The sequence below is a fragment of the Colletes latitarsis genome, chromosome 10 (assembly GCF_051014445.1).
Source record: "Colletes latitarsis isolate SP2378_abdomen chromosome 10, iyColLati1, whole genome shotgun sequence".
NCBI lineage: Eukaryota > Metazoa > Arthropoda > Insecta > Hymenoptera > Colletidae > Colletes > Colletes latitarsis.
Genome location: NC_135143.1, coordinates 22,031,966 through 22,057,473, shown reverse-complemented (window position 1 = coordinate 22,057,473; position 25,508 = coordinate 22,031,966). Strand labels below are relative to the sequence as shown.

General features: G+C 40.3%; 2 protein-coding genes across 3 annotated transcripts in view; both read right to left on the bottom strand.

Moving 5' to 3' along the window:
- Nucleotides 1–3,939: 3,939 nt before the first annotated feature.
- Nucleotides 3,940–25,508, bottom strand: part of Sifr (SIFamide receptor) — an 87,331-nt gene continuing 65,762 nt past the window's right edge. Inside the window, exons 2-4 of one of the 2 annotated variants that reach the window (XR_013080392.1) lie at nt 23,249–23,348; nt 5,011–8,705; nt 3,940–4,962 (exon numbers count right to left, since the gene is read on the bottom strand). Coding sequence is in view for 1 of the 2 variants with exons in the window: in XM_076774265.1 (XP_076630380.1) it covers nt 7,928–8,705; nt 23,249–23,348 (878 nt within the window). In the remaining variant the exon portion in view is untranslated. Of the gene's footprint in view, nt 8,706–23,248; nt 23,349–25,508 lie in introns of both variants that reach the window. The other variant, XM_076774265.1, reaches the window with a different exon arrangement.
- On the bottom strand, nt 13,357–15,678 carry LOC143346295 (uncharacterized). Its single transcript, XM_076774266.1, has 2 exons — nt 15,630–15,678; nt 13,357–14,050 (listed from the first exon to the last, which is right to left on the bottom strand). The coding sequence occupies exons 1-2, from the start codon at nt 15,639–15,641 to the stop codon at nt 13,802–13,804; spliced, it is 261 nt and encodes an 86-aa protein (XP_076630381.1). The 5' UTR covers nt 15,642–15,678; the 3' UTR covers nt 13,357–13,801.

Genomic DNA, 25,508 nt, shown 5'->3' with positions numbered 1-25,508 from the left:
CCTTATATGACTCGAAATCTTTTTCGGCCGGCATCAACGTTAGAAAGTTTCCAGATTGAAAACGCACTTTCTCAGGCAACGATCCACGAATTTCCTATGTACACGGTTTTCCTACGAAGTTGAATCGCGGATAAACGTTCTTTCAAAGTCGAGATCGTTGAACTTTCACGACGAAACCCTGGAAACCGTCCAAGGACAATGTACTCCGTCGAGTGAAAATTTACAAACAGTTTCCTCTGGCTATAATCTATAAAATAAAATCCATTTGAACGTAAACGTCATCCCAGTGGACGCTGAAGCATGCAAGGCTAGGTGTTCGTATAAAGAGCTTATAAAACAATGTAATCGGTAAATCGCCCTTCGATCGCGCTCGCTTTGTGCAGTTACATTTCGTAATCGTGTTTACAGACCAGTAATGTTTGTCGCGTAATCGATTCGGCACACCGTGATGCACGCCATCGCTTGATTAATTTGAAAACCGTCCATTTCGAAATTACGTACTCGAAGATATCGTAATAATGGGAATAAACGATGCTAAAGTGTCGCCGCTGGTTTAGTTTTTCTTAAATCGTACTGAATATAATATGGTTGCTCATAATAGTCTGGGAACGCTACGTTTTTCCAGTTCGAATGTCGGACATTTTGTGCTATTCAAATTCCACGTACAGTACTGTCCTTCAGGTTGTCACGCAGTTACGCCATTAACTATATCTCACGCGACATCGTTTGTTGACTCTGCTGGTTCTTGTTATTCACGTACCCCAATACCTAGAACACTTCCGCATCCTTCAGATTGTCTTAACTCGGTCCCGAGCCTATGACAACCCGAGAAGCAACACTGTACAATGTGCGAGGGGATCGAAACATTAATATTCGTTTCTTATTTCCTTACAATCTACTTTACGCGAAATACGCTATCGTCGTGGATTAAAACAATATTGACTGCAACGCTTTTATAATTTGTCGGTTCTCGAACAACGAATATATTATTGATACAACACACGTACTTCGCGCGCATACAGTAGAAGGTCGATTATCTGGACAAGCGAGGGAACAGCTTCGTTCGATAAACGATTAATAAACTGCTCAAAATAACTGCAGGATCGTCTACTCGTGTTTCTTTAGTTTCCAAAATTTAATTCATAGTTCTGCAGAGTCAAGGAACGCGATCCTTCAATTACTTCGAGCGATCTATTGCATCTAACAGCCTTAACCATTCGACCCAAACAGTACCCATTAATTAACATTACCGATAAATAAGTATGCAAATTTAACAAGGCATGCGCGAAACCGGTTTCTAACGCTTAAGATAGATTATAACAGATTTTTTTCGAACATTCAACTTTATATAACAAAAAATTTCCTTTCTTAAGAGCCTTCGAAACCTTTCACAAATAACAACTAAACGAAGGTTAACGTTCAATTAATCATTCCTATCTCCTTGGCGATAGTAAATTTTCCTTTTCTCAACAGTCGAAGATCTAAAGTCAAACACCTCCAAATTCTTTCAAATTTAATAACAACAAAGATTAACGAAGCAACGTTGTTTATCGTGAATATATATATACTAATCGAGAGTTAAGGTATCATCGTTCATAGAACTAGAAGTGCAACACGTAAGCAGTTCTTTTGCTTTAAGCCTAATATTTGAAATGATTTTAAATAACAACGATAACTTTAATAGCAGATGAAACTGTGTAAAAATTAATGAAAATAATTTCCGTTACGTTTTAAAATTAATAACCATCGATTTCCTTTTGAGTCTGTCAGAGAAGTTAATTTTTGCGATCAAGTTCCAAGGCAACGTTTCTACAAATACACGTTTTAACATCTACTTGACTTAGTTTTGCAATCGTTGCGATAAATGGCGTTCTACTGTACCCGCTTAAAAGATGAACAATGTACGTTGAACTTGTGCCGACGAACGTTAATCTTTCTGTATATCTTGTCGAATTGTTCGAACAGTAACATCCCCCGGTTGCGTTAATTTTACCAAACGACGCATCCGCTGATGCTTGATTCGATAATCTCGAGTGTGTGCTTATTTATGACGATTGCTCGTTCGCCCACACGCCATAGTAATCAGAAATAAACATAAAACATACAGAGTTGTAGCAATAAACGAAATCGTCGACCAGATTAACGTATCGAATGACAAAAGCGTGACAATTAATTGGCCAGCTTAAAAACATCAACGAGCTAAATTCTTTGGAACGCTAGAAGTTTGATATGTGTATCGTTTATAAATCGTTTTAGAAGAAAGTTTTAGGATAACTTGGTCGTACAATAATTTCCACTTTCAAACGACAATGTCTCTACCAGATTCAAGTAACGGAATCATCTTCACTACTGTTTTTGTTTATATGGTACGCGCGATTCATCTATTCGAGACAAATATCGCAACCTACCCCGCTTTTAAGGAAATTTACGGTCCCTGTTTTATTTCTTAAAAGCGGAAACTAGCGCGGATGGATGAACTTTGGAAGTATATTTCGCTCATTTTGGATACGATACAAGTTCTGTAGTAGTGTTCTTAGAAGTAGTTTCTTTGCGTCACGACTTTTTGGTTTTGATTTATTTTTAGAATGTCTTGAGTTCGATAAGTTGGAAGCTGTGGAAATTACAATTCTCTCATTTTCAATTTTAGAAAATTACCAAATATCAGAAATAGCACACTTAGTATAGGAATATTTTTACTAAATTTTTAATGTGCATGATTTTGAAATATAATGATTACGATTACGAACTTTTCTCATTTCGAAAGTTGCTTAAATTTACTCCCAAACATTCGAGAATCGATTTCAGAATGATATTGTACTTTTGTACGAAATTTAAACATCGTGAAATTTTTTAAATTATCCAGTATATACTAAAAGGCATGAGGCATTCAAGAAATACAAATAGCTGTCGAGAAATCATCTGGCTAATTAAACGTCACGCAGATAACAGTCAATTTTTACGTTTCGAACATTTTGATCGAAAAGTCCTCGCATGATTGGTATTACTGGGAATAGTATTGTTGGCAATATGTGAAATACAAAAATCGTCAACGAGATTATTGACAATACTTGGACGACACAAGTATTTAAAGTACAAAGAATATCGTTGACAGTGATATTTGGAATAGATGTAATATCAAAATAGTTAGAGTACTGACAATACTATAGATGACATTATTACCAGGATTTCAAGCATTAACCTAACCGACAATCTTCACGAAATATTCACAATCTTATTGGCAATACTTGAAACGCTGCGGTATTTAGAATCAACATTGTAAAGAGTGCTCTGAGAATAGGATAGAAACATTTGATGCTGTACAGGGTGTTCGGCCACCCCTGGGAAAAATTTTAATGGGAGATTCTAGAGGCCAAAATAAGATGAAAATCAAGAATACTAATTTGTTGATGGAGATTTCGTTAAAAAGTTATTAACGTTTAAAGTTTCGTCCGTACTGAATTTTTTTCTAGAAAGTGGATAGGATTTCGGGGGTATGTGTATTCACCAAAAATGATTGTAATTAACCCCCGCAACTGAAAATAATTTTTTTAGAACGATTTGAAATTTTTTAATTTCGTCGAAAAATTTCACTACCTATTCGAATTTTTTTCTCGAAAGTGGATAGGTTTTCGGGGGTATGTCTATTCACCAAAAATGATTGTAATTAACCCCCGCAACTGAAAATAATTTTTTTAGAATGATTTGAATTTTTTTTTTTCGCCGAAAAATTTAGGCACTTACCCGATTTTTTTCTCGAAAGTGAGTAGGATTTCAGGGATATGTCTATTCACCAAAAATGCTTATAATTGAGCCCTGCAACCAAAAATAATTTTTCCAAAACGATTTAAAATTTTTTAATTTAATTGTTAATAACTTTTTAACGGAGCCTCCATCAACAAATTGGTATTCTTGATTTTCGTCTTATTTTGGCCTCTAGAATCTCCCATTAAAATTTTTCCCAGGGGTGGCCGAACACCCTGTATAGAACTCTCAATAAATAAGAGAATCTTAATTAACTTGGATCAAGTAGTTAATGATTTTCCGTTTGCAGTGACAACAGTGGCAGGGTCAAGCACAATTTCTACTCATGAGTATCGATAAATTCGGTATCCAAAATTCACTTTGAAAAATCGAGTACTATTTATAAAAAACATGTTTCGCTTCATGCATCTATGAAATACATGATACATCGTCTAATTAGGATTAAAATCCGGAGTAAGTAGGTACAAAGTTTGAAAATATACTTATCAATTAAATGAATAAGAAAATATCCTTAAAATACTTCATTGTTAATTAACTTCATAGTAAATTACATTCATCCAAGTATAATAAATATTCTGCGTTTTGTACATATTATTAATTACAATAATCAAAAAATTTATAACACCTTTCAAACGTAATGTCGAATGAAAATATAAACTTCAAGAAATGCAATGTTAATTTATCGTATTGTAAATTAGCAATTGAGGTAGAAATACGATAGAATTTTATTTACAAAACTTTCCTTGGCTACGCTTCGACTACGGTTTGTAAATATGTCTATTATTTTTTCTCCTATTCATATAAAGTTCGAACATATTCTATGGGGTTTCGATTCTACTTGTAACTATTGTTTTTGTTTTCTGAAGTATTTACACAGGATTCGAATAAATATCATAAGATTTCGATATTATTTGCTATATACTTGATCCTCTCACTACTGCATTTTAATGACGATCTTGAAGACAGAAATACAAACAATAATAGGAAAATTTGACGTAACCAAAGTTGATGATAAAACTTCAAATTATTGTTTCTAAATGTTGTATCCGTTCGATTCTTTCTTCAGGCCACTTTCTACAATTTAAAATGTTATCGATAATAACAAACAATGCGAGGAACTTTTCGAAGTCTGTTTTTCGGTTTTAGTGTGCGTGCAGAAACTAATTGCACGACGGCGAACGAGTAAACGACGATCGTGCGCTCCGATGGGAATTAATGGGACTTAATGCTTCCGATGAAATAATGAACAAGAATGGAGGTAACGGCGGTGTATATAGTTACAACATCGCAGCGATATATATACATATACACATACATATACATACACACATACGTATACGTATACATAGACGTATACACGTGTATATGTACACATATACTTACATACGGTAAGTTACATATTTACATAGAGACAGCAGATAGACGTTTAGTTCCACGTGTAATATGTACTATATAAACATTACATTCTTATGCATTATATCGTGTAACTTAAATGCTTAGTCACGTTTAGTGCGTATACAGTCGCTCCTCGAGATTTTATAATATTTCCTCAACGTGGGCCCTCCGTTTTACAATTGTCTTCTCTGTATCTCCATTTTTTTGTGTGTACTTGTTTGTTACCCTTAACAGTAAATCGTTCTTATCCTATATATTATGTCACGCGACATCGCCCGACATCGTTGAGCCACAATAGATATGAATAAGGTATCTCACGACCGTCTATACGTTATACTTCGCACGTTTCGGTTACATCTAGATCCTGTCTCGCCACGTATAAAAACCTTACGAAAATAGTTGCTCTATCATAAAATCCCACAGCTCTTATACGACGTACCATCTTACATTTTTACAAAGTGTCGGGGAGTAAATTTCAACGGCCAGTCGCGAACACGAGCACGCCTAGCGCCGTGAATCCCCGGGTAAAATGCCGCTCGCCGTCTCTTCGTTGATCGTTTGGAAGTCTAACGGGCGGACGATACGAATTTGATTCCCAATCCCGGCACGCGCTTCACACGGAAACGATCCGTTATAGATCGACGGAGTGTCCTCTGACATCGAGGAACAGCGCTGCGCAAAATTCGCATAAGGTCGACGAAATTCTCCGGCGATCCGTCAGCATGCAAAACATCTCGCGGAACAGACATCGATCCGAGTAAAACTAGCCCTATTACGCATACCAGTCGATTACTTTGTCTTCAATTTTTTAGCGATCTAAACTTTAGTTAACGCACATGACAAACGTAAAGTAAAAATTAAAAATGAACGTTCTGTCAACTTTCTGTTTTCCTATGCTGAATTTAATACGAAGTCAAACGATAGGAAACATAGAATATTAGATTAAAAGATACAGTGACATTCAAATTTATTTTTTCGAAAGCACAGATTGTGTGTTTACTGTTTTTGAACATCTAATTCAAAACGACGACAAATGGTCTTCGATTAAATTTTGGGTTTTAAAACCATCGTAACCTAATCGTACGCGCAACATGACGTACGGTCTTTCCATGCTGACGGGTTATCCGTTGAATGTGATTAGCGCGAAAGTACGCGTAATATACGTAAGTTTCCCTACGATTCAATCGGTGAGATCAACTTCTAAAAAAAGATACGCACACGCGACTAATGGTCGACAACCATCGAACGTTTACCGTCCTCTGGTCTTCCTTTGGCGATATTATGGCAGATAAATCCGAACGGTAGCGGCAGTTTTATCGTCGACCATTTGCCATCGGTACGTAACATGGTCTCTGAACTAGCTCGTAACAGGAGTTACTCCCCTGGAGCGTAAAAGGTCGTTATTGTCGCCAGTGACCGCGTTAATTCGTCGCACATGTAATCGATCGAGAATAATTCGAGACAAAACGGTAAGTCGGTCACTTCCGTCTTTCTCTGGGACACGTAGACACGGGGTTGGTGGTGGGTGGGCGTAAAGATGGCTCAGGGATAGGGACAGGCGACGGTTGGAGGAAGGAGGCAACGTTGATAACGCGGGCAAAAGACGAAAGCGCGTGAATCGTTAATTATTTCGATCGAATCGGTTAACGTTAAAACCGTCGTTGCGCACTGCTGGGTCGCTTGGCGCGCGTTCCGCCTTAATATAGTCTCGAGAGTAATTTATATAGGCATATGTAATGTATGGCACCTTAAGAAATCCCAAGAAGACTAGAATCGTCTAACGTTCCAATAAGAAAATATATGTGTATATACCTGTTGGAGTCGACCGTGCTACGATAAGTACAAGTAGAATACCTAGTAATCTGTATTTCTCGTACGAGGAGGTAATGTTTAGCAATCTTTCCGTCTCCCTTCCTATAATACGCACTGTCTGTCCCTCTCGTTCTACACCAGTAGCGTGTATAGACACATCGTGTATGAAATACGCAACGCACAGAGATATTTCAGTGGCGTTACGTAATTCGAGAACGCACCAGCGATAGTCGAAAAACGAGTCGATATCGTCTCGTTTCTCTAGTCTGTCATTCGCGCGCGATTACAGCCTATCGCGAGCTCGCAGTTAGAAGATCCCCAGACCCTGCAAGGCGCGCGAAACCCATAAATCAGAATCAATAATACACTTAGCGGTGGTTAGCGTACGCCGAGAAACGACAAGACTCAAATACTCGACTCTCTCGATATTCTTCGCCTTCCCATTCACGCAACGCGTCTTCCGGCTGCCCTCTGCTCGCCGCTGTCATACATCTCCGCTAATCGCAATCAGGCGACTCGGTCCCATTGTTCCGCTGATTCCTTACAAAGCTAGAAAGACGCTCGTGAAAAAGGAAGAGGCCCCCGACGCTTCCATAACCCTGGAATTCGACGATCAGGCCCCCGGATATGTCGGAGCGAGGGATCTACGACAACGGTGAGCCTACGGAACCGTCGAAAGTGGTTGGTTCTTAACAAAATACAATTTCACGCGACGAACGAATGAACGACGGACTCGAGAAACGTTGTTCTTCGCGATGGTCGACCCACGCAGCGACGTATTACATACGATCGCGAACGAAAAGCTCTGTTCGACTCCGTGTCGACGACTATCCGATCCGAGCGACAATCGGTGCGATCAGCGCTACCTGGAACCTCGGACCGGCTCGCTTGAAACCCGTTCCGGGCAGCCAGCCCCGGAATAACCGAACATCAAATCTCTCCGCGACAGGATTCGTGCTTAGACGCCAGTGTGATTGAATATGTAGGAAACGTTGCTGTCCTGGTGCACGGGGGGCCCATGGCAGGCCCGCCTCGTCGACGAATTGTTGTTGTTCACGTAATAGGACGACTTCCTCATGCTCGTTGAGGAGGACATGATGGCCACCGTCTCGTAGTATCTGATCTTGCCGCAGCAGCGTCCGCTCTTCAGGATCGCCACGAAACCGCGACGGTACTTCTTGTTGAAGAACGCGTACAGGATGGGATTGATGCAAGAGTTGCTGGCGCCCAGCCACTGGGCGATCGGCGTCGCGATCTGAAGGATCTCGTCCTCTCGATCGGCAACGTTCACGCCCAGCTTGATCACCGTGAAGATCACGTAGAGCGGCAGCCACGAGAGGACGAACAGTATCACGACCACGACCAGCATCTTCACGACCTTCACTTTCGACTTCTGCTGTATCCTCTCCATCTGGGCGTCTTTGGTGTCGGTGGGTATATGCCTTCGCCACACCTTGATCCAGATCAAAATGTAGCAAAGGGATATCAAAATCGTCGGAAGAACGTAGCAGAGCGTCAGGTTGCCGATGAGGAAGAAGAGGGCGCCGTCTTCGGGGTGAGGCCACTCGTCCACGCACAGCCTAAGGTCTGGGTCGTCGTCGTAAATGGCGACCAGGTCGAAGAACAGCAGCCACGGCGACGTTGTCGTCAGAGCGATGAACCAGATCACCACTATCATCATCCTGGCTCGCCTCTTCGTGATCTGACACTTCAGCGGCCACCAAATCGCCAAGAACCTGCAAACGGGAAGATCGACGTTAGAAGAGTAAAGTACTTTAAGGGAGAAATCAACCCTTTTATTCGAGATGCATCTTCTATTCAAATTGTAAACGATAAAAGATATCTAAAAATAGAAGAATCGAAAGACTCTTTCTATGCCTGGCATCGTCCCTGGGACTGTATCGATACATAATAATTATGAGATACGACGAGAGATACGAAACTTTCATTTTTGTTGCTTCGATGATTTATGTCGGTGGATAGATCATCGTCGATCGCGGCATGTTGATAACGGGCTGTCTCGATCCGCGAGTGCAATTTCAGAAAACGACAAGGATTGTTACGAGAAGGACTGTACTTGAAACATAAATATGTAAACAGTGTTCACAATAGTCTGATATTGTTGTACTGCCCACAATGTAAACGACCCTTTAGTACGATACGCCTATATCCTATTCTATCTATGGATGGGCGTGCGTACTTTAGTATTATATTGGTATTATATCAGTAGTAACTTAGAATAAATCTTAAATAGCAGTATATAAGACTAAATTAAAGGTGCATTACTCAATCCACAGAAGATATCTCCCTTAAATTATTTCATTGACATTCTGAACATTTAGATACGCCCTTAAACGGAGTACCTAACTCAAGAATAATATTTGACAAATCTCATGAATTATCTTGTAGGTAGGACCCCCTGCACCTAATAATATTGTATCGTTCGTCCTATACTTTTAAGTCAGATTATGTGTCCATGTTGGAAAACTGGAATTCGCTAAGCCTCCACTTTTATACGCAATGCGTTCGAGTCCGTGCGTTCGTTTTTCTCATTACGACGTATACGGTCGTTAAATAAAATAGATAAATGAAAAATAAACGCGCAGCAGGCTTTCGAACGACTAGGCGGCTGAGCCATGCCATAATGTCCAAGCACACGGCGGACAATCCATTAAGAGGGATTGTTCGTCGAGAGTCCGCTGTCATTTTATGATCCGGGGATACGAGTTCGAAGCACGAGAGACTCCTACGCAGCAACGAAAAGCGACTGTTCGTTTTTATACCTCCATTATGGAAATGTATATTCTATTCGCGGTTTCGAAAGACTCTCGGTTCGGTTCCGCTTGGTCGGACGTGGCAGCCGCGTGCAGACACAGCAAGGTCTCCTACACGCGATGGCAACTCGACATTCCCGAGTCGCAGTCTGCGAAACGAGTCCACATCGTGCTAACACTCGTCCCGATAAGGCGTTGTTCGCGGGAAATTTATTAAGCAACGTTTTCCAACGGATCCGAACAGACCCACGCCCCCACCCCCGGAAATTGCAGCGTCGTCGTTGGAGAAGCCTTGTCCCCAGTCATCCTCGAGGTCGATAAAATCCACCCAATGCGCGAAATATCTCTTTATCATGCAAAAGAAGGGCTGCGCATCAAAGAAACTCGAATAGACACCGCGGCGTTCATTAATTAAGGGTTTACACCGTTCTCGAAATGAAAAATTGTTGCGATTCTTTAGGAATTGATTGCAATGGAAAGATTTGGACTCACAGAACACGAATCTGCAAAAGCATTTCCATTCATTTAGAAAGTCGAGTTTTATACAAAATGCCGGCTCTGATTAAAGGGGTGTTTTCTTGTACATGATTTAGATACCTTAACTCACTTATTGTTGTTCGTTAACAGCCCAAATCAAAGCTAAACGTACGCAAACGTTGAAAATATAATATATAGTGTCAAAAATATTTTATCCACCACAAAGTTTCCAGTTACACAATACTGGAAATAATAACGTAAAGTTGCACGCAGTAGGTGCACCAGAATCCGAATGATTGCCGATTTTGGCGATTATCGATCAAACCGCCATCCGCATTGGAGGATCCTCCGCGATCGAGGAACGTGCAGGGTTCATTAGCGAGGGACCTTTTTATTTCTGAGCAGCAAAAGTCCTCGTTTTCCCTCGCGAGAATGACGCGTTGCTTTTAATCAAAGCTCAGCGGCAAACAGTCGCGTCCTTCGATTAAACGAACGCGAGCGCCGTCGCTGTCGACGCTAAAGAGTCCTTCTATAAATCAGAGACCGCGATACCGATCTGCGAGCGGTTGCCGTCGTCAACTTCCGAGTGCTACACGTCCCGTTGCATATTTATGACGCGAAGGTGCCTACGTTCGGCGAAGATGCAGACAAGAAGGACGAAAAAAATCGCTCGATTCGCGGACACGGATTATCGGAACGATCGAGGCTGCAGCCCGCCTATAGCGCCGCGGCAAACAATGAAGATGACACGGCTCGTATATATAAAGAGTTCGATTTCTGTAGTGCCAACAGCAGTATCCATTTGCGTCCCTTCGTGTTTGCGAACGGAAAAGCCGATAAAACGTTTAACATGTTCAAGCTGGCAAGTATACCTATCGTACCTATATATGCGCTTACTTACGTGCACGTATATGATCGCGCGGCGACGTTCGAAAGTTTTGGCCGCGCGTGTTAATGAGGACAGAAGCTCGTACTTATTACCGAGCTGTCTATCGTATTATGGCTTACGTAAAGTACACGTTTCAATTAGCAACGAATATATTTCTAAAGTGTTTTAGCCTTGCGAAAGAATTTTAGAGAATTCAGCGGGAATGTTTCCTTTTTTCTTTTCATCCTCGGTAAACGTAATTTCTTTCTTTCGTTCAGTACAGAGATTGGTAAATTCTTATCCGACTATCAATTTTGAATAACGTATTCAAACCGAGTTACACGCTTTTAGAATTTTTGTCCGTTTGTTCATACAGAAATAGGTTTTGCGAATTGTTAACAATTATTTTGGTTACTTAAGAGAGAATGTCATGACAGTTATTTAAAATTCGATTAGTAAGGACTAGCAGAACCGGGTAATCTCCAAAGTATTTTCGAAAAAGAGATATCACTTAGGCCAAGGATTCGTCAGATATCGCTACACAAAATCTTGTTGGGCGATTCTAATTGTAAGTATCGTAAAGGACATCAAGACACAGTCTATTCTTTACCAGATTACGTTTTATCCGGTACAATTTGCAACATCTAGCTTTCGATAGTCGTGGTCTAAATGGTTTCTGGTTTACTGTGCTGAAATTCACTTTCTAATCAAGGCATCAAATTAAATATATTCTTCAAGAACGGTAAAATTACCACTTGGGCCAAGGATTCGTTAGGATTAAAATCTTGTTCTAAATATCACAAAGGACATCAAGACACTGTTTATTCGACACTAGGAAACTATTTTCCAACCGTATAGAACATCAAGTTGCGTCTATCGTTTAAGAAGCCTAGAAATAATATGATTTTTGACATGTTTTTCTTAAATCGTCCTTTGTGTTCAACAGATGTTACTACTGGCTGTAGCCATGGTGGCTGTAACGTGTGCGCCAGCCCCGGTGCCGCCACTGATTGCACCCCCACTGGTCTATTCGCACCCCTACGTGAAAGTCCTGCCAATCCACCCTGCAGCTGTTCCTCTATCTTACAGTCACGGATACAAGTGGATACATCCTGGCTCGGTCTACCTCTATTGACGACACATCACCTAAAACTCCACCAACAACCTCTACGAAAACGTTCCGCCAAGCGGCAGCGTGGCCAACTAATTTTGTACCCGTTCGAAATGTGAAATAAAACGCCCTCAAAACGAACTTATTCCCTTTTCTTAACTAATTTCGCTTTCGAAGTCGCTCGACGTCTTTTACGCCGATAGTAAAATTTGTCGTGCCGTTGGCACCGACCAGAAAGCTTCGAAACACACCACGCGATGCAAAGGGCGAAGAACTTTCTGCGGAGATAGTTTGGAACGGTCGTAAACGAAGGGGGTGTTCGAAGACTTGGCACAGAGGACATGGTTTATGCGGCCATTTACATACATCGACAACAGCAGACATTCGTCCGGTCGCGTCTGCGGTATCAGACGAAGTATCGTTACACGTGTGGATACGTATTTTTCTTATCAGCAGCTTTCAGGGTGAATGCTCGGAAAGACGAAAGTAATTCGGTGTCTGGTTTCGGAGATTTTCCGAGAAAACGAATTCTAAATCTCGGAAGTTTCTAGGTACATATTCTCCCCAGAATTCTTTTTCTTGTATCGATAGCGAATGAATATTATTTTTGATGGTGAATATTATTGGTTTTTTATTTCAGGGATGCAACGATTTGAACGGTGTGCGTCGATGTATAACTCTCTCTCCTATTTTCATCAAAATCGGCGTGTACGAATTATAAAAAGTAACTATCGTTTCCAGAGCATCTTCTTCAAATTTCTTTTTTCTTTTTTGCAATGGTGAATATAAATCATTATGTAGTGACGCCCACCGTTGGGATTTACCAAGTAGTTAGAACACGCATCAAACATGAAAAACAAAAACGGAATAATACAAAATAACACAATCTGTATAATGTAAAATAGGAAACTACTCTATGGCTGCTCGTGACGGAAGAATCATCTCGATTTACAATTATATAGATCGATAAACCATATCATCTCCTTGGCTACCACTCACACTCATAACGTTAACTTCTTCTCCGAGCTGAGTGTACCACGTATGTATAGAATACGTAAAATATTTTGCGATACGATTATTTTCCAAAGGCACGAAAAGGGTGTAAATCCGTTGAAATAAGGGTAAACCGACGAGCGTATTTTTTAAATAAAATTTTATTAAAATTCCGTATGGCCAAAGGGGTAGGGGTCCTGGATGATGGTACAAAATGATTGAGATGCGAATGTCCGAATTACATTGATGATCTAAAATTCGCGAATGCACATAAAGGAAAGAGACTAGCCGATTGGGACGCGATCCAAAACCGTGAACTCGCGTCGTGGACGTATTATCCTGAATGTCCTTCGCGCTGCTTCGCTGTCGGCGACGCGCACGTGGTGAATCCGGTGGCTGGACGTCATCCTGATGCTTGGATAGCAGGGGAAGTGAATTTTGGTTCCTTTCTCATCGTTCTTCGAGCTATGGTCTTTCCTTCGTTTCCTTTTTTTTTTTTGTTTTTAAAGGGGGACGATTTACGCAGGAAGAGTGGGGGTGGTGTGGTGTGCTTTTCTAGGGGGCTGTCTCGTCGTGAGTTGGCGGTGGTAAGATAGAATAGTCCGTCATTTAATGCAAACCTCCATGGGCGGCGAGGAGGGGCAGGGGAGCGGCAGTGAGGACGGACTTGGTGACGATCGCGGGAGTGCGGACGATGGGGGAGACGGGCTGGGCAGCGATCACGGCGTGGGCAGGTGCGGCGACAGCGGCGCCCAGGACCAGAGGAGCCTGGATGGGTCCAATTGCATGGTCGGCGACGATGCCAGTAAGACCACCGGGAGCAGCGGTAGCGACAGCCAAAACGGCGGCGAGGACAGCCTGTGGGGAATATCACCATTCGTTACTCTCAACCCCAACCCACTTGGCTCTCGATCTTCGTATCCGAGCTTCGTTCTGTACGTTCTGGACCAAATTTCGCGACATTTACCCTCAGTAGTATAACCCTTTGAGCGATTACATCTTCGCAGAAGACGAAAATCCCTGAGTTTCGATCATCTTTAGTCGCCTTCCACGAGTGTCAACTAGATCTGTATCTTTGATCTGAACTTAAACTTCTACAGTCTACCGTGCAACGAACCAATTCTTGAATCTCCATAAATGGAACAGACTTTTTAATATTCTTGAATTTCTCTAGCCCGACATGTAACGAACGAACCGGTATCGCGTTGTCATGAAAATGAAACATGTAGCCATTATTATAAGAAGAGTTTTTGAATCTATATCGTTTGTAATAATTCTTAAACCATCCGTCACGACTACGTCGTAACGAGAGTCTTTCTTCGAGGCGATAGATAGGAGGTTCCGAACGATGTATCAGAAACTGTCGTCCACGGAGCGAACAATCGCAAGGAACGCGTTCGCGGTGGCTTCGATAGACGTCAAACCCATGAATGCACTTATCAGCGATCCCGCAGAAACCGATACTCGTATAATTGACTCGCGTGTTGGAGATTACAAAGCAAGTGACGTTGACGCAAGAATAGCCAAGCGTGCGGTACGCGAGAAAACGCGATGGGGTTTCGCGAAGGAACGCGTATATATAAAGAGAGAGAAAAGCGTTCGAGCTGCATTCCATTTTGTCCGGCTGCGTTCGCCGTTTGACTCGGCCAGCCAGCGATGTTGGCTAACAATGTGCATGCTCCAGTGGTTTCGCTCGGATTTTTGTGACCGGATGGAAACTCGGTGTCCGTTCGAGTGAACGTAAGGGCCCGTTCGTACATACGGGGCGTGCACGTTGCGAGGCGGAAAGGTCACGGTGCGACGGGAACCGCGATACGTTTCTTTCCCGTCGAGAATCGACGGCTTGCCGATCGAAGAAGAAGGAATTTTCCCAGAGTGCTGTTTAACGCGTCCGTTCGATTTACGCGGGTCTATTTCGAACGTGTTTGCCTAGCCAATACCCAAGAGTGGGCCGAATAATTGTCTGTCGATTTGCGAGGAATCTATTCTTCGCCGAGAGAACCGAGAAATTTCGAAAAAGCAGATACGAATTGATTTAAAGAATGATTACAAAACAATTGCTGCCATAAATTGAGAAGTCATCGAGTATTCGAAAAATTGTGAACAACGAAGAGTAGACGATTCCCTGATCGTGCTTCTATTCGATGCTCGTACGAGCAAACGGAACAGCACTCTGATTAATTTAGAGAAAAAATGTTGAAAAATGGAATTATCGTGTTAAAGCAATAATCGAAAAGTAGGTTTTTTACTGGAGAATCGAAGGTTCCACTCGAAATTACAAATTTAGTTTCTCGTACGTGTCCAGAAATATTATCTTGATTTTTTAATGTATGGAAGGTATGATCGCAAGTCGATAGCCGCGAGAGTAATTTTCCACGAAACTGGTGAACCGATCGACCGTGGTTTAGTAAAGAAAAAGTAAACAAGTTCTTCTTACCAACTTGAACATGTTGATTGGGTTGTAGGTTGCTTGGTTACTTGTCGAAAGTAGGTAAGCTTATGCTCAATGTATCGGCTGGCGGTCCTTTTATACAAAAGTCGATTTCAAAAAATCGTTATAAATTTGATCACGTGGTTCGCCGTTTGACAGTCTGACGTTATGCGTCGGCCGGTTGAGTCAGCCGGTCAGGCGATCAGAGTGGGGTGCTGTTTGCCCAATGCACGTTCGGTATCGGTACGAAACGGCAGGCAAAGAGCCAATCGCGTGCTTTCAACCCCTCGCGATCGGATCGGGGAATTGGGTTAAGACACTGTATGTGGAAATAGTTCAATCGCTTGCTTGCGTTTACACGGCCAGGTTACCGTGTGTGGGTGACACACAACCGACTGGTCAGGGTAAGTATACGTTGTATGTATGAAACGTAACGACCAACTATACTCTCTAAATGCAAACCGATTTTGTAAACACGCAGCCAAGGTCTTCTTCTTCTCTACGGAATATAAAGGGATTTTACTGAAATATTGAGCTAGTCGAACAAAGGCAGTTTCTTTGTACAAAAAAAGAGTCGAAAATGCGAAACGAAATTTTTTCCAATACCGTTGATTCCTCGTACAGTAATTAACCGAAAACATAAATTATGCAAATATAGATCGAAAATGCAAAATACGATTTTTTTCGTAAGGATTGAGAATGTGAAATTAAATTTTTCTCTATCATGCTAATTCTTCGTACAAGAATGAATTGTAATACAAAGAATACAATTTGGTTTTAAATATTATTTACTCTTCCGCGTAACTACGTAAACGTGCATAACTTACTAGATTTATTTTCGTTAAAAAATATTTCAGAATACACGTATGTACGTGTTAACGAGAATAACCGTCTCTTTTTACTTGCCATCTTTCAATTGCAATTACAAAACAGTAATTTACAATTGACTCCCTCGAAAACGGAGCCTCGTAGGAAAACATTTTATTACGCATTGCCGACTTGCTTTTCCAAGGAAGAATCGGCCCTTTTACGGTCGAACGATTTCAGCTGGACACTGTGTAGGCGCGCGACGGTTTTTCAAATAGAGAGGACGCGTCGGAAAATCTTTCGAGATTCTTGGAATAGCGTGGCTCGGTCCCCTGTGTCTCGATTAAATGGAATTCGAATCCTGCCAAGGGGACCGTACGCGAGCATCCCTTGGCCCGTCTCTGGCAGGGACCAGCTCTCGAATTCCACGACAAACCGAGGGAAAAGTTGCGGAAATCGAGCCGTGGAACGTGCCGCCGAAACCCAACGCCGACGCTTCGATCGACCGATGTAACAGCTGGGGTGAAAACGCGATTAGTAATCGGATTTCACGAACACTTGTAACTGTCTGACCATGTAGATGACATACGCGTAACTCGAGAACGTTGAATTTTCTTTCGGGTTTAATCATGGTTACAGCTGACGGAAGTGTCGTGATTTTTATTACTGGATCCTAAGAGCAAGTGGATACACGAGTCGCCGCGCGAGATTAGAGTTGTGCATATTTACAGGGCGTTCGGTTACCAATAGTAATTTCAAGGGAGTTCAATGGACCGAAATAAGGTTCGAAGAAAATTGGAAATTTCTGAAGAACATATGTTCCCAATGTTAAAATAGATATAATGAAATTGCACTTCTGATTTTTATAAAAGCGACAGTTTGTTGACACTTCGGTGAGAAAAATAAAATAAATCACCATCCAGCTATGTCCTGGTGAAATCTGAATGTCTGTAATCGTTATGAAGAGAAAGTATCGTTCGGTGGATTTTAAATTTAGTATATTATAATATAAAATTAACGTTTAGCGAACTCACGGCGCTCGTTAGGGCAAAGAAAGATCGTTGTAAACAAGGATTTGAAAGAAGTAAAAAATTCTTATTTATTGTAAAAGTAATTATTTACTGACAGAACTACTGAAGTAAATAGTCTTTTTTGATCGTACAATTTTAAGACTATTTTTATAGGGTATCTGAACCAAATTATAGTATAATAAATTTTGGAAATGAAAGATTATAATGAATCTTGAAGACGGGAAAACTATGATGCATTTTAGTGATGTTAAGCTGCGATGAAGTTTGAAGGGTGGAAAACTATAATAGAGTCTGAAGGTGGAAAACTATAATAGAATTTGAAGGTGGAAATCTACCATAACTTTAGGCTACTATATAGTTGGAGAATAATGAGAACAAAATCATGATTGAAAAGTAATAATTTCAATTCCAGTAATTATAGAGAAACTTCGATACACTAATCTGTGTTAATCATCGACTACATAATTGATCCCGCGAATTAAGTAACTGCTCTGGCTGCCCGATATCAACTCGTCCTGTTCGACTATGTAACAGAGACCGCATTCCTCATCTTTGGCGCGTTCCTTCCCGGATTACGCCATATTAGGAAGTCCAGCGCGGTGTTGTAATCACAATCGCCGCGAAACATCGAGACGTGAAGCAAGTGCGGTAGGGTGTCGTGTGTCAACCTCACGGAAGTCCTGTACACGACTTTCGGTGGGTGCAAAACGTGGGTTGACATGCCGCGGCGACCGCTAGCGCGATTCATATCGCCCAGAATCGGTTGATAAAAATAAACGAAAAGCTTTTCGAACTCTTATCTGTATTTAATCCCGGATACGTGTCGCGATAACTCATCCGACGGCCGCTCGTACGTTTCGATAACATTTTTAGTTTCGAGGAAGAAATTTATTCACCGCCCAAGCCGTATTTACGCGTTGGATAAGCTACAGCGATAAACTACCAAATCGGAGCACCAATTTTTTAACAATTTAGTACACATCTAGAAACCTAATTTTTTTAAAGCAATATTGTATTATTGCCAAACCGATGAAGCTATGACAGAACTTTCAAAAACTCAAATTTTAAAGAACAGCGTTGAGAAGAATGCTTATAACTCCAATTCTCTCTATTTCTTATTTCGTAGTGTTCGATTTTTGAAAGGCTTAGATGATATTAATAAGGACCCGTTTTTTCAATGTGAAAATTATAAACGAATCGTTATCTTGTAAATGTAGAATGGAACAGCTGGTTAAAAATCAAGTTAAAAGTCATTCTTTGTAAAATAAGCAATTTCTAATGTGGTTGCTTCATAATTAACATCTCAACGAGCTGTTAAAGGTCGCGGTTTGCTCCGTTTCAGGTAACTGACCTATGCGCCCCAGTTGTTGCGGTCGGCGGACCTTAATGCCTTCGTGTTATATTGTTTCACGGAACTTTACAATAAAAATAGGCAGGTGTCGCGATCGTTTCAATCCTGATGCACTGTATTGTCCACTCGTTTCTCTTTTTGGCTATTTACAAAGTCGCGACTAGAAAACAATCATTCTTTCGGACTTTGAAGTTTCCTTCCGTCGCGTTAATAATATTAGGCAGCTGTCGTCGAGCTTTCGACAAAGAACACGTTCGAAATTCAATTTCAGTCCCCCCCCCCCCCCCATTCATCTGGATGCATTAAAGCGCCAACAATTACGTTTCGATTTTTCGTCCTCGAAGGACACGCTCGAAGGCGGAAGTCCGCGATGGCTCGTTGGATTTACGTCCGTCTAAAGGTGTTGCGCCAGGACGAGACTATCGGGAAAGATATATGTATTTCCGGAGATGGCAATTCGCCGCACGAGCGGAAAAATGGCGACGATAGAGAGGGTAATGCATCGCTGGCCGAGCGTTGATCAGAGGGTAAGACAACTTCGAGTCACGGACGATCCCTTTCGCCAAGCAATTTCAGCGAGATCGATCGCTTCCGAGGATTCTATAAAACTATTTCGCAAGCCCACCACCGGCAGCCGGGGACCATCTAACGTGAAATTGACAGGAAATCATTCGTCGACGATATCCAGTCGTATTACCCGCTTCCGAGTGATTCTATCCGCGCCAGCTGAGGTTCTCGCGGGATTAATCTATTACGATGAGTAACGCGTGTCCTACCAGAACCTTTGCGACAAAATGATTTACGCTCGTTCGATGAAAATACTCGTGGGAAGAAAAATAAGTGCGTACGAACAGTGGCGAATCTAGGAGAGGCTAAAAAGATTCGAATTTTCGATGGGTATTTAATACTTGTCGAGGAATTATGAAATTAAAATTTAGATACAAGATTTTGTTGACCAAATTGTTATTACTACTATATACTGCAATCGAAGTGGTTCTGCAAACGGGTATTGTACTACTCACATAAAAAGAATTTATAACCCTATACTTTGATCCTAATGAAAATGACGACGTAGCATACCAGATCTCAAACGTTTTGAATCCTTGATGCCTAAAAATAAAATAAAAAATAATATCAAAAAATGCAGAATTTACAATCACCCTGTCACTAGACACGGACGGAAATAGATATTTCTAGAAAGTAATTATTTTATGAGAATGAACCGTAAGGGTTGAAACGGGACACGAGCAACGTCTGTCACCAAGGTGACACAGAAAGGCATTAAAAGCGAAAGGACAGGGTCTGCTGGATACGCCATACCCGGGGATGACATGCAATATCTTTCTCTTCCTTCTACTATTAATCATTAATCACTGTCCAGTGATTTCTTGCTACATAATACAAAGTCAAGTTGAATGGTCTGAAAATAGTCAAAGTATTTGTCTTCGATTCTTAAAAAAGTTCCCTTCTTAACATATCAAATTTTTGATAACGAAATATATCATAAATACAGCTCGCGTAGAAAATAAAAATAATATACCAAATATTATTATAAACCGTAATATAATGCATAAAAATAGTCGGAATGTCCGCTTAAATTGTTATTTATCCTAGCAGACTGTTTCGTCCGGGTGGTTAATCAGAAACGCGAGAAAAGTGGACAAAATGGTGTCCAAAACACAAAAAAAAAAGCGAGACTCACCTAGAGTATTGGCACCGGTTTAACATACATCATTTTTATTACGGGACTAAGAGGCAATATCGCGCGAAACGAAGCGAAAGAATAAATAACTCGTTTCGGGGAAACCTAACGCGCTTTGTCTGGAACTCTTGGTGAAACTTGGTCTGCTGATTTCGGTGTTTCAAAGGGACGATGGCGCGACCTTGTTGGCGTTCGGGAGAGAGACGTCGCCGTAGCGTACGACGCCAGGGCTTGCAAACGATGCCAAAGTTATTCGAGACGTAAAAAGGTGGCTTCGGGAGATGAAAAAAGAATTTCAAAGGACACCCCGTCCTTTTGTACATCCCCTTATGGCAGCGTGCCAATGAGCTCGTTAAAACGGTGGAAGGAAATTCAGCAGATAATTTTCATTTAATTAAGGGACACAGAGTTACGTTAAAACGAATTAACTTTCCGTTAGTTATCGTATTTTAAATATCCAACAAATCTCTGCTGGAAGACATTTTCGAGCAATCAAACGTTCGAGCGCGGACTAAACGTGTATCGCGACACGTCGAACTACCACCATGACTCGTTAATTTTAATGCTTCGAATCATTAACGCTTTCACAGTCCTTTCTCTTCTTTTTGAATTCCTCCGCGTACGACGTTGCTTTAATCTGATAGAATGGAATGCCGTAAACAGCAATTTCGTTCGGAATTATTAACCTTCGCGATCGACGCGCGGAACAATCGAGATCAGGTTCCTCGTACTTTTATGCACCTACGAATCAAACACAGACCTTCGAGAGTTCTGATTCTGTCGACCAATATTGTGCAGTGTCATTTTAGAAACTGGAACGAATCGTAGTTGTGTTCTAAGTGAAGACGCAAAAAGTTAAATTCCGTTATGTCATCTATCTTTTTACAATGGAACTTTTTTTATACGGATTGTGCAAGCGCGACATTGCGTTTTTGCATAATTCAGGCGAGTTAAGGGCTCCTAATTCCTTTATTCTATCCCGTTCCGTCGACGTCTCTTCGATCGTAGATCCAGCTTCACCGAGAGATTGTCGATTCGATGATATAGCGCTCACCTTGTTCTTATTATGATGCTAACATCGGTATCCATTAAAAGCAGTTAGAATGTCACAATAACGCAGAAACACGTCGATGGACGCGTAACCGCTCGTAACGCAGACCATAATTGTTACAGCAGAGAGCACATCGCTATGCAGATGAGAAGTAAATGTTTCACTGTTAGAATATGCGTTAACGACGTGTCGCAAGCGATCCATTGATTTCGTAATACGTAATGGCACATTTGTCCAGTTTCTTGGTTTGCTTTCGCATCGCGGAGAACGAGCTTAGTCATGGCCCGATAACGAGTCACCTCAACCAGTCTGTACGCTTGTAGAGTCTGTTAATTATCTCGTAGCGCGAAGGAAGAGTGATTATGTGTCGGTGAGAAGCTTGTCGTATGCATTGTTTCTACAAAGTAACCCCACAATTGGTCTATTGAAATTCGCACGAGACTATCACGCATCGTTTCGGAACACTCACATCTCAATTTTAAGGAAAATTGTAGAAATTCGCCGTCCTTGCGATAGAAACAGTAATCTGTACCGAATAAAATTGTTTAAAGGATGTTATCGTAAGAAAAGTTTGAGAGGAATTTGAAAAAGAAAAGAAAAAAATAAATTCTGATAAATTGATGTTAGCATAATGCAAAGTCAAAAGTTGATCTGTACCGCTTTTCATTTTTACCTAATCTTAATTTTTCCGTTCATAATGAATGAAAAATATGAGAACGTCAGTGTTTGCTTTTACGTTACAGTTATAACATAATTTAAAATATAAATACCGAACACTGAATGTTAAAGTGTATGGGTATAATGATAGCCTTGAAGAGATTAATGAATTTGTGGGAACAGGTGTAAGCAAATAGCTCTCTGGCGATGCTATCTGGGGGCTTGGGTTTAATAGCCATAGTAAAGCACAGTGTTTAAAGTTAATCGGATACATAGCTACCAGTAATGGTGATTAATCGAAACAATAAAGAATTTTCAGCATCTCTTTGTTACAGAATATTCTAAATAATGGATCTTGAAGGGACCGAGTAAATAATGTTTGTTTTCGATGTATCATTATTTACTTTATATTTTGAATAAAATTACCTGAATGCACGTACTAGTTATACCGAGAAAACCTTCTGAAATTTATTTCATTTACTCGAGTGTATTCGTATCAAATGGCGATGATTCTTTTATACGAAACACCTGTTCGAAAAGAAGTGTATATCAAATATTCTTCTCTACAATAATTCCTTGTCTTCTCAAAAGTAGTCAAATGACGTTATGTATTGTTTAGTTTCATTGTGCACTAAACATTCCTTATCGTGCTCATCTTACATATTTAAAAAAGAAAAATGAATAGAAATTGCTGTCCATTGAAATGATTGTATTCTTTGGTAAGGCATCCAATATTTAAATCTAAGCTCATTATATAGATAAAGTGGATATCGATGAACGGATCACGGTACGTGAAAAATCTTGATATGTCATTGATTCTTCTCAGTTTTTCGGAAGCAAAAGTCCTTTAATTTATTTTTTATTTGCACAATAAAAAATCAGAAAGAATACAGTGAAATTCCTGCAATAACTGTTACGGTAATCGTGCTTGGTTCTCGATAATATGCACGATTTCGACTGTCGAGTGATTGTCGGCAAACGCCTAGCGCAATCATTCTTTGAAAAGTTCAGTGCACGTGTACATACCTGTCCAAGGAAACCGCAACAAGACTGTAGACAGAGGCCGCTACGGAAACGCCCTGTATATAAGCGACTGCTTTGCACATGAACCATCCCAGAAACCATGCTGAAACAGAAGTGCACGGTTTACAGTTTCAAAGCCATATGGTAAAATAGAATTTTAATTACCATCGAAGCAGGTTGTTTCTCTTTAAACGATAATTTCAATACTTAAGAGCCTGTCCGATGATAATTTGTACTTTTGAAAAGAGCAAAGGCACGCGTTATTTGAGAATCAGTAAAGAAAGGGTTTAACCAGAAATAGGGAAAAATTTTATTCGAATAGATGATCGTTAACTCCTTCCCGTGGCATTTAGCTCGACGAAATCCGTCGACGAAAAGGGGTTAAAGGAAACGTATAGCTATTTATTAGAGAAAAAAATTGCCTTGACACGCGTGTAACAATTTATTAAATCGAAATAAAATTTATGCGTTAAATGAAGTGATTTTCACGTTAGTTTTCCGTGCTCCAAAATGTCAAGTATTCGAACCTTAGAATTAAATGGATTAAATGCAGGAAAGGTGCCAGTCGATGCGAGATAAAATTAAAATTATACAGTACGATGCACGCGACAGCGCTGTGGGCTTAAGAATTCTAGAAACGCTAAACGTCTATCCGTGTAACGAGCATAAAAAGGAACGAGGCTCTTTCTGTCAGCCAATATCTATTCTGACGTCAGCATTCATTCGCGATGGAAATTGATTCTGATTCTGATGGTTAAGGAATATCGTTTTATGCGCGCAAATATTGCAGAACGATCGAGAACGACGAAACATTTACATTAAGAACATTTAAAACGTAAACTGTTCGGAATATTGCTGGAAAAAATTGAATTCCTCGTTGAAACAGTAGACTTTGAGTATGAAGTATCGTTAGACACCCAGTTCCCAGTTCCCGGTCTCAAGATAGAAAGATAACGATGACGTTTACGACGAATGGAAAATATTGCTCGGATTTTCAAGAAAAGCAGCAACCGAGACTCACAGCATACATTTGATGCGAATTAAAATCAGGCTTACGAAGAAAAATTTATTGAATCTCGGTTTATACGTTTCGTGTACATTAAATGAAACGAGTTCTTCATTCCAGAAGAGTGGTTTTTCCTGTATACTTTCTCCTTGTTTACACGGTTTACACGTACAATGCATGTACTTAAGAAAATATCCACATCGATGCAAACACACGCATACCTGTACGTGTATTGTGCAATATCGATTATCTGAAACAGCTGTTTTCAAGCACGTGAATGCGTAAACTAGTTAAAGTACATGTATAATGTTATGAATAACAAGTATTCGTATCTATAATGCATGTATAGTATTTTAATTAAGACTTCTGTTCGGTTGTTTCTTTTGTTATTATCCCACAACAAAGCATTGCTTTTCCTCTGACGTGCTCACGTAAAAAGATAATACTATCAAATAATAGGAAATTTTATATATTATGTTTATCGAAGAAATATATAATTTAAGACGTTATCAAGACGATCGTAAAACGAGATTGGGGGGAGGGGGGTTAAACGATTTTTCAAAATTTGATTTTATTAGAATACTATTCTTCCATGTAAATTGAATGTTAAAAACTGGGTTAGATATGTTTCTTTTCCAGCATCGTCTGGCACCTAAAATATTAATACATAGTGTCTCAACAATTGTAGTACAACTGTAAAAAAAAAATGTGTTTTAATAAGTAAGACGTCTACAAAAAAGCAAAATTGCCCCAGGTAGCAAAATACTTAGACACGTTCCTGCTTATAAAACTCCATATAATATATTTGTAAATACAATGACTGTTTCGTAAATAGAGATAACTCATTCATCTTCTAAGGTTGATTCCATTAAAGTAATGGTTCAACCTGCTACCAGCTTGCTGCACGGATATCTGTACTAAAGACTCGCAATCAATCAACTACACTGCATATTCTACAAATTTTTAAATTCGTTTTCCTCGATAACGAAACGTCGTACAACCAAATTTTATTGAATATTTTCGAAAAATTGTCCTTGTCTCTGTTGCATCACGATTGTCAGGGCATCCTGTATAAAGGAAAAGGGACTATATCGTTTTACTAACTTTTTATTTAAATGTTTCCTGTTTTATTCGCGTGTATTCCTATCGTGAAAACATACGAAAGTGTTTTATAAAAATTGGAAATAAAACTAAAATCGTGTCAACATACCTATAAAAGTACACGTAACGATGCAAATGTTAAGTATGGTAGCCTAC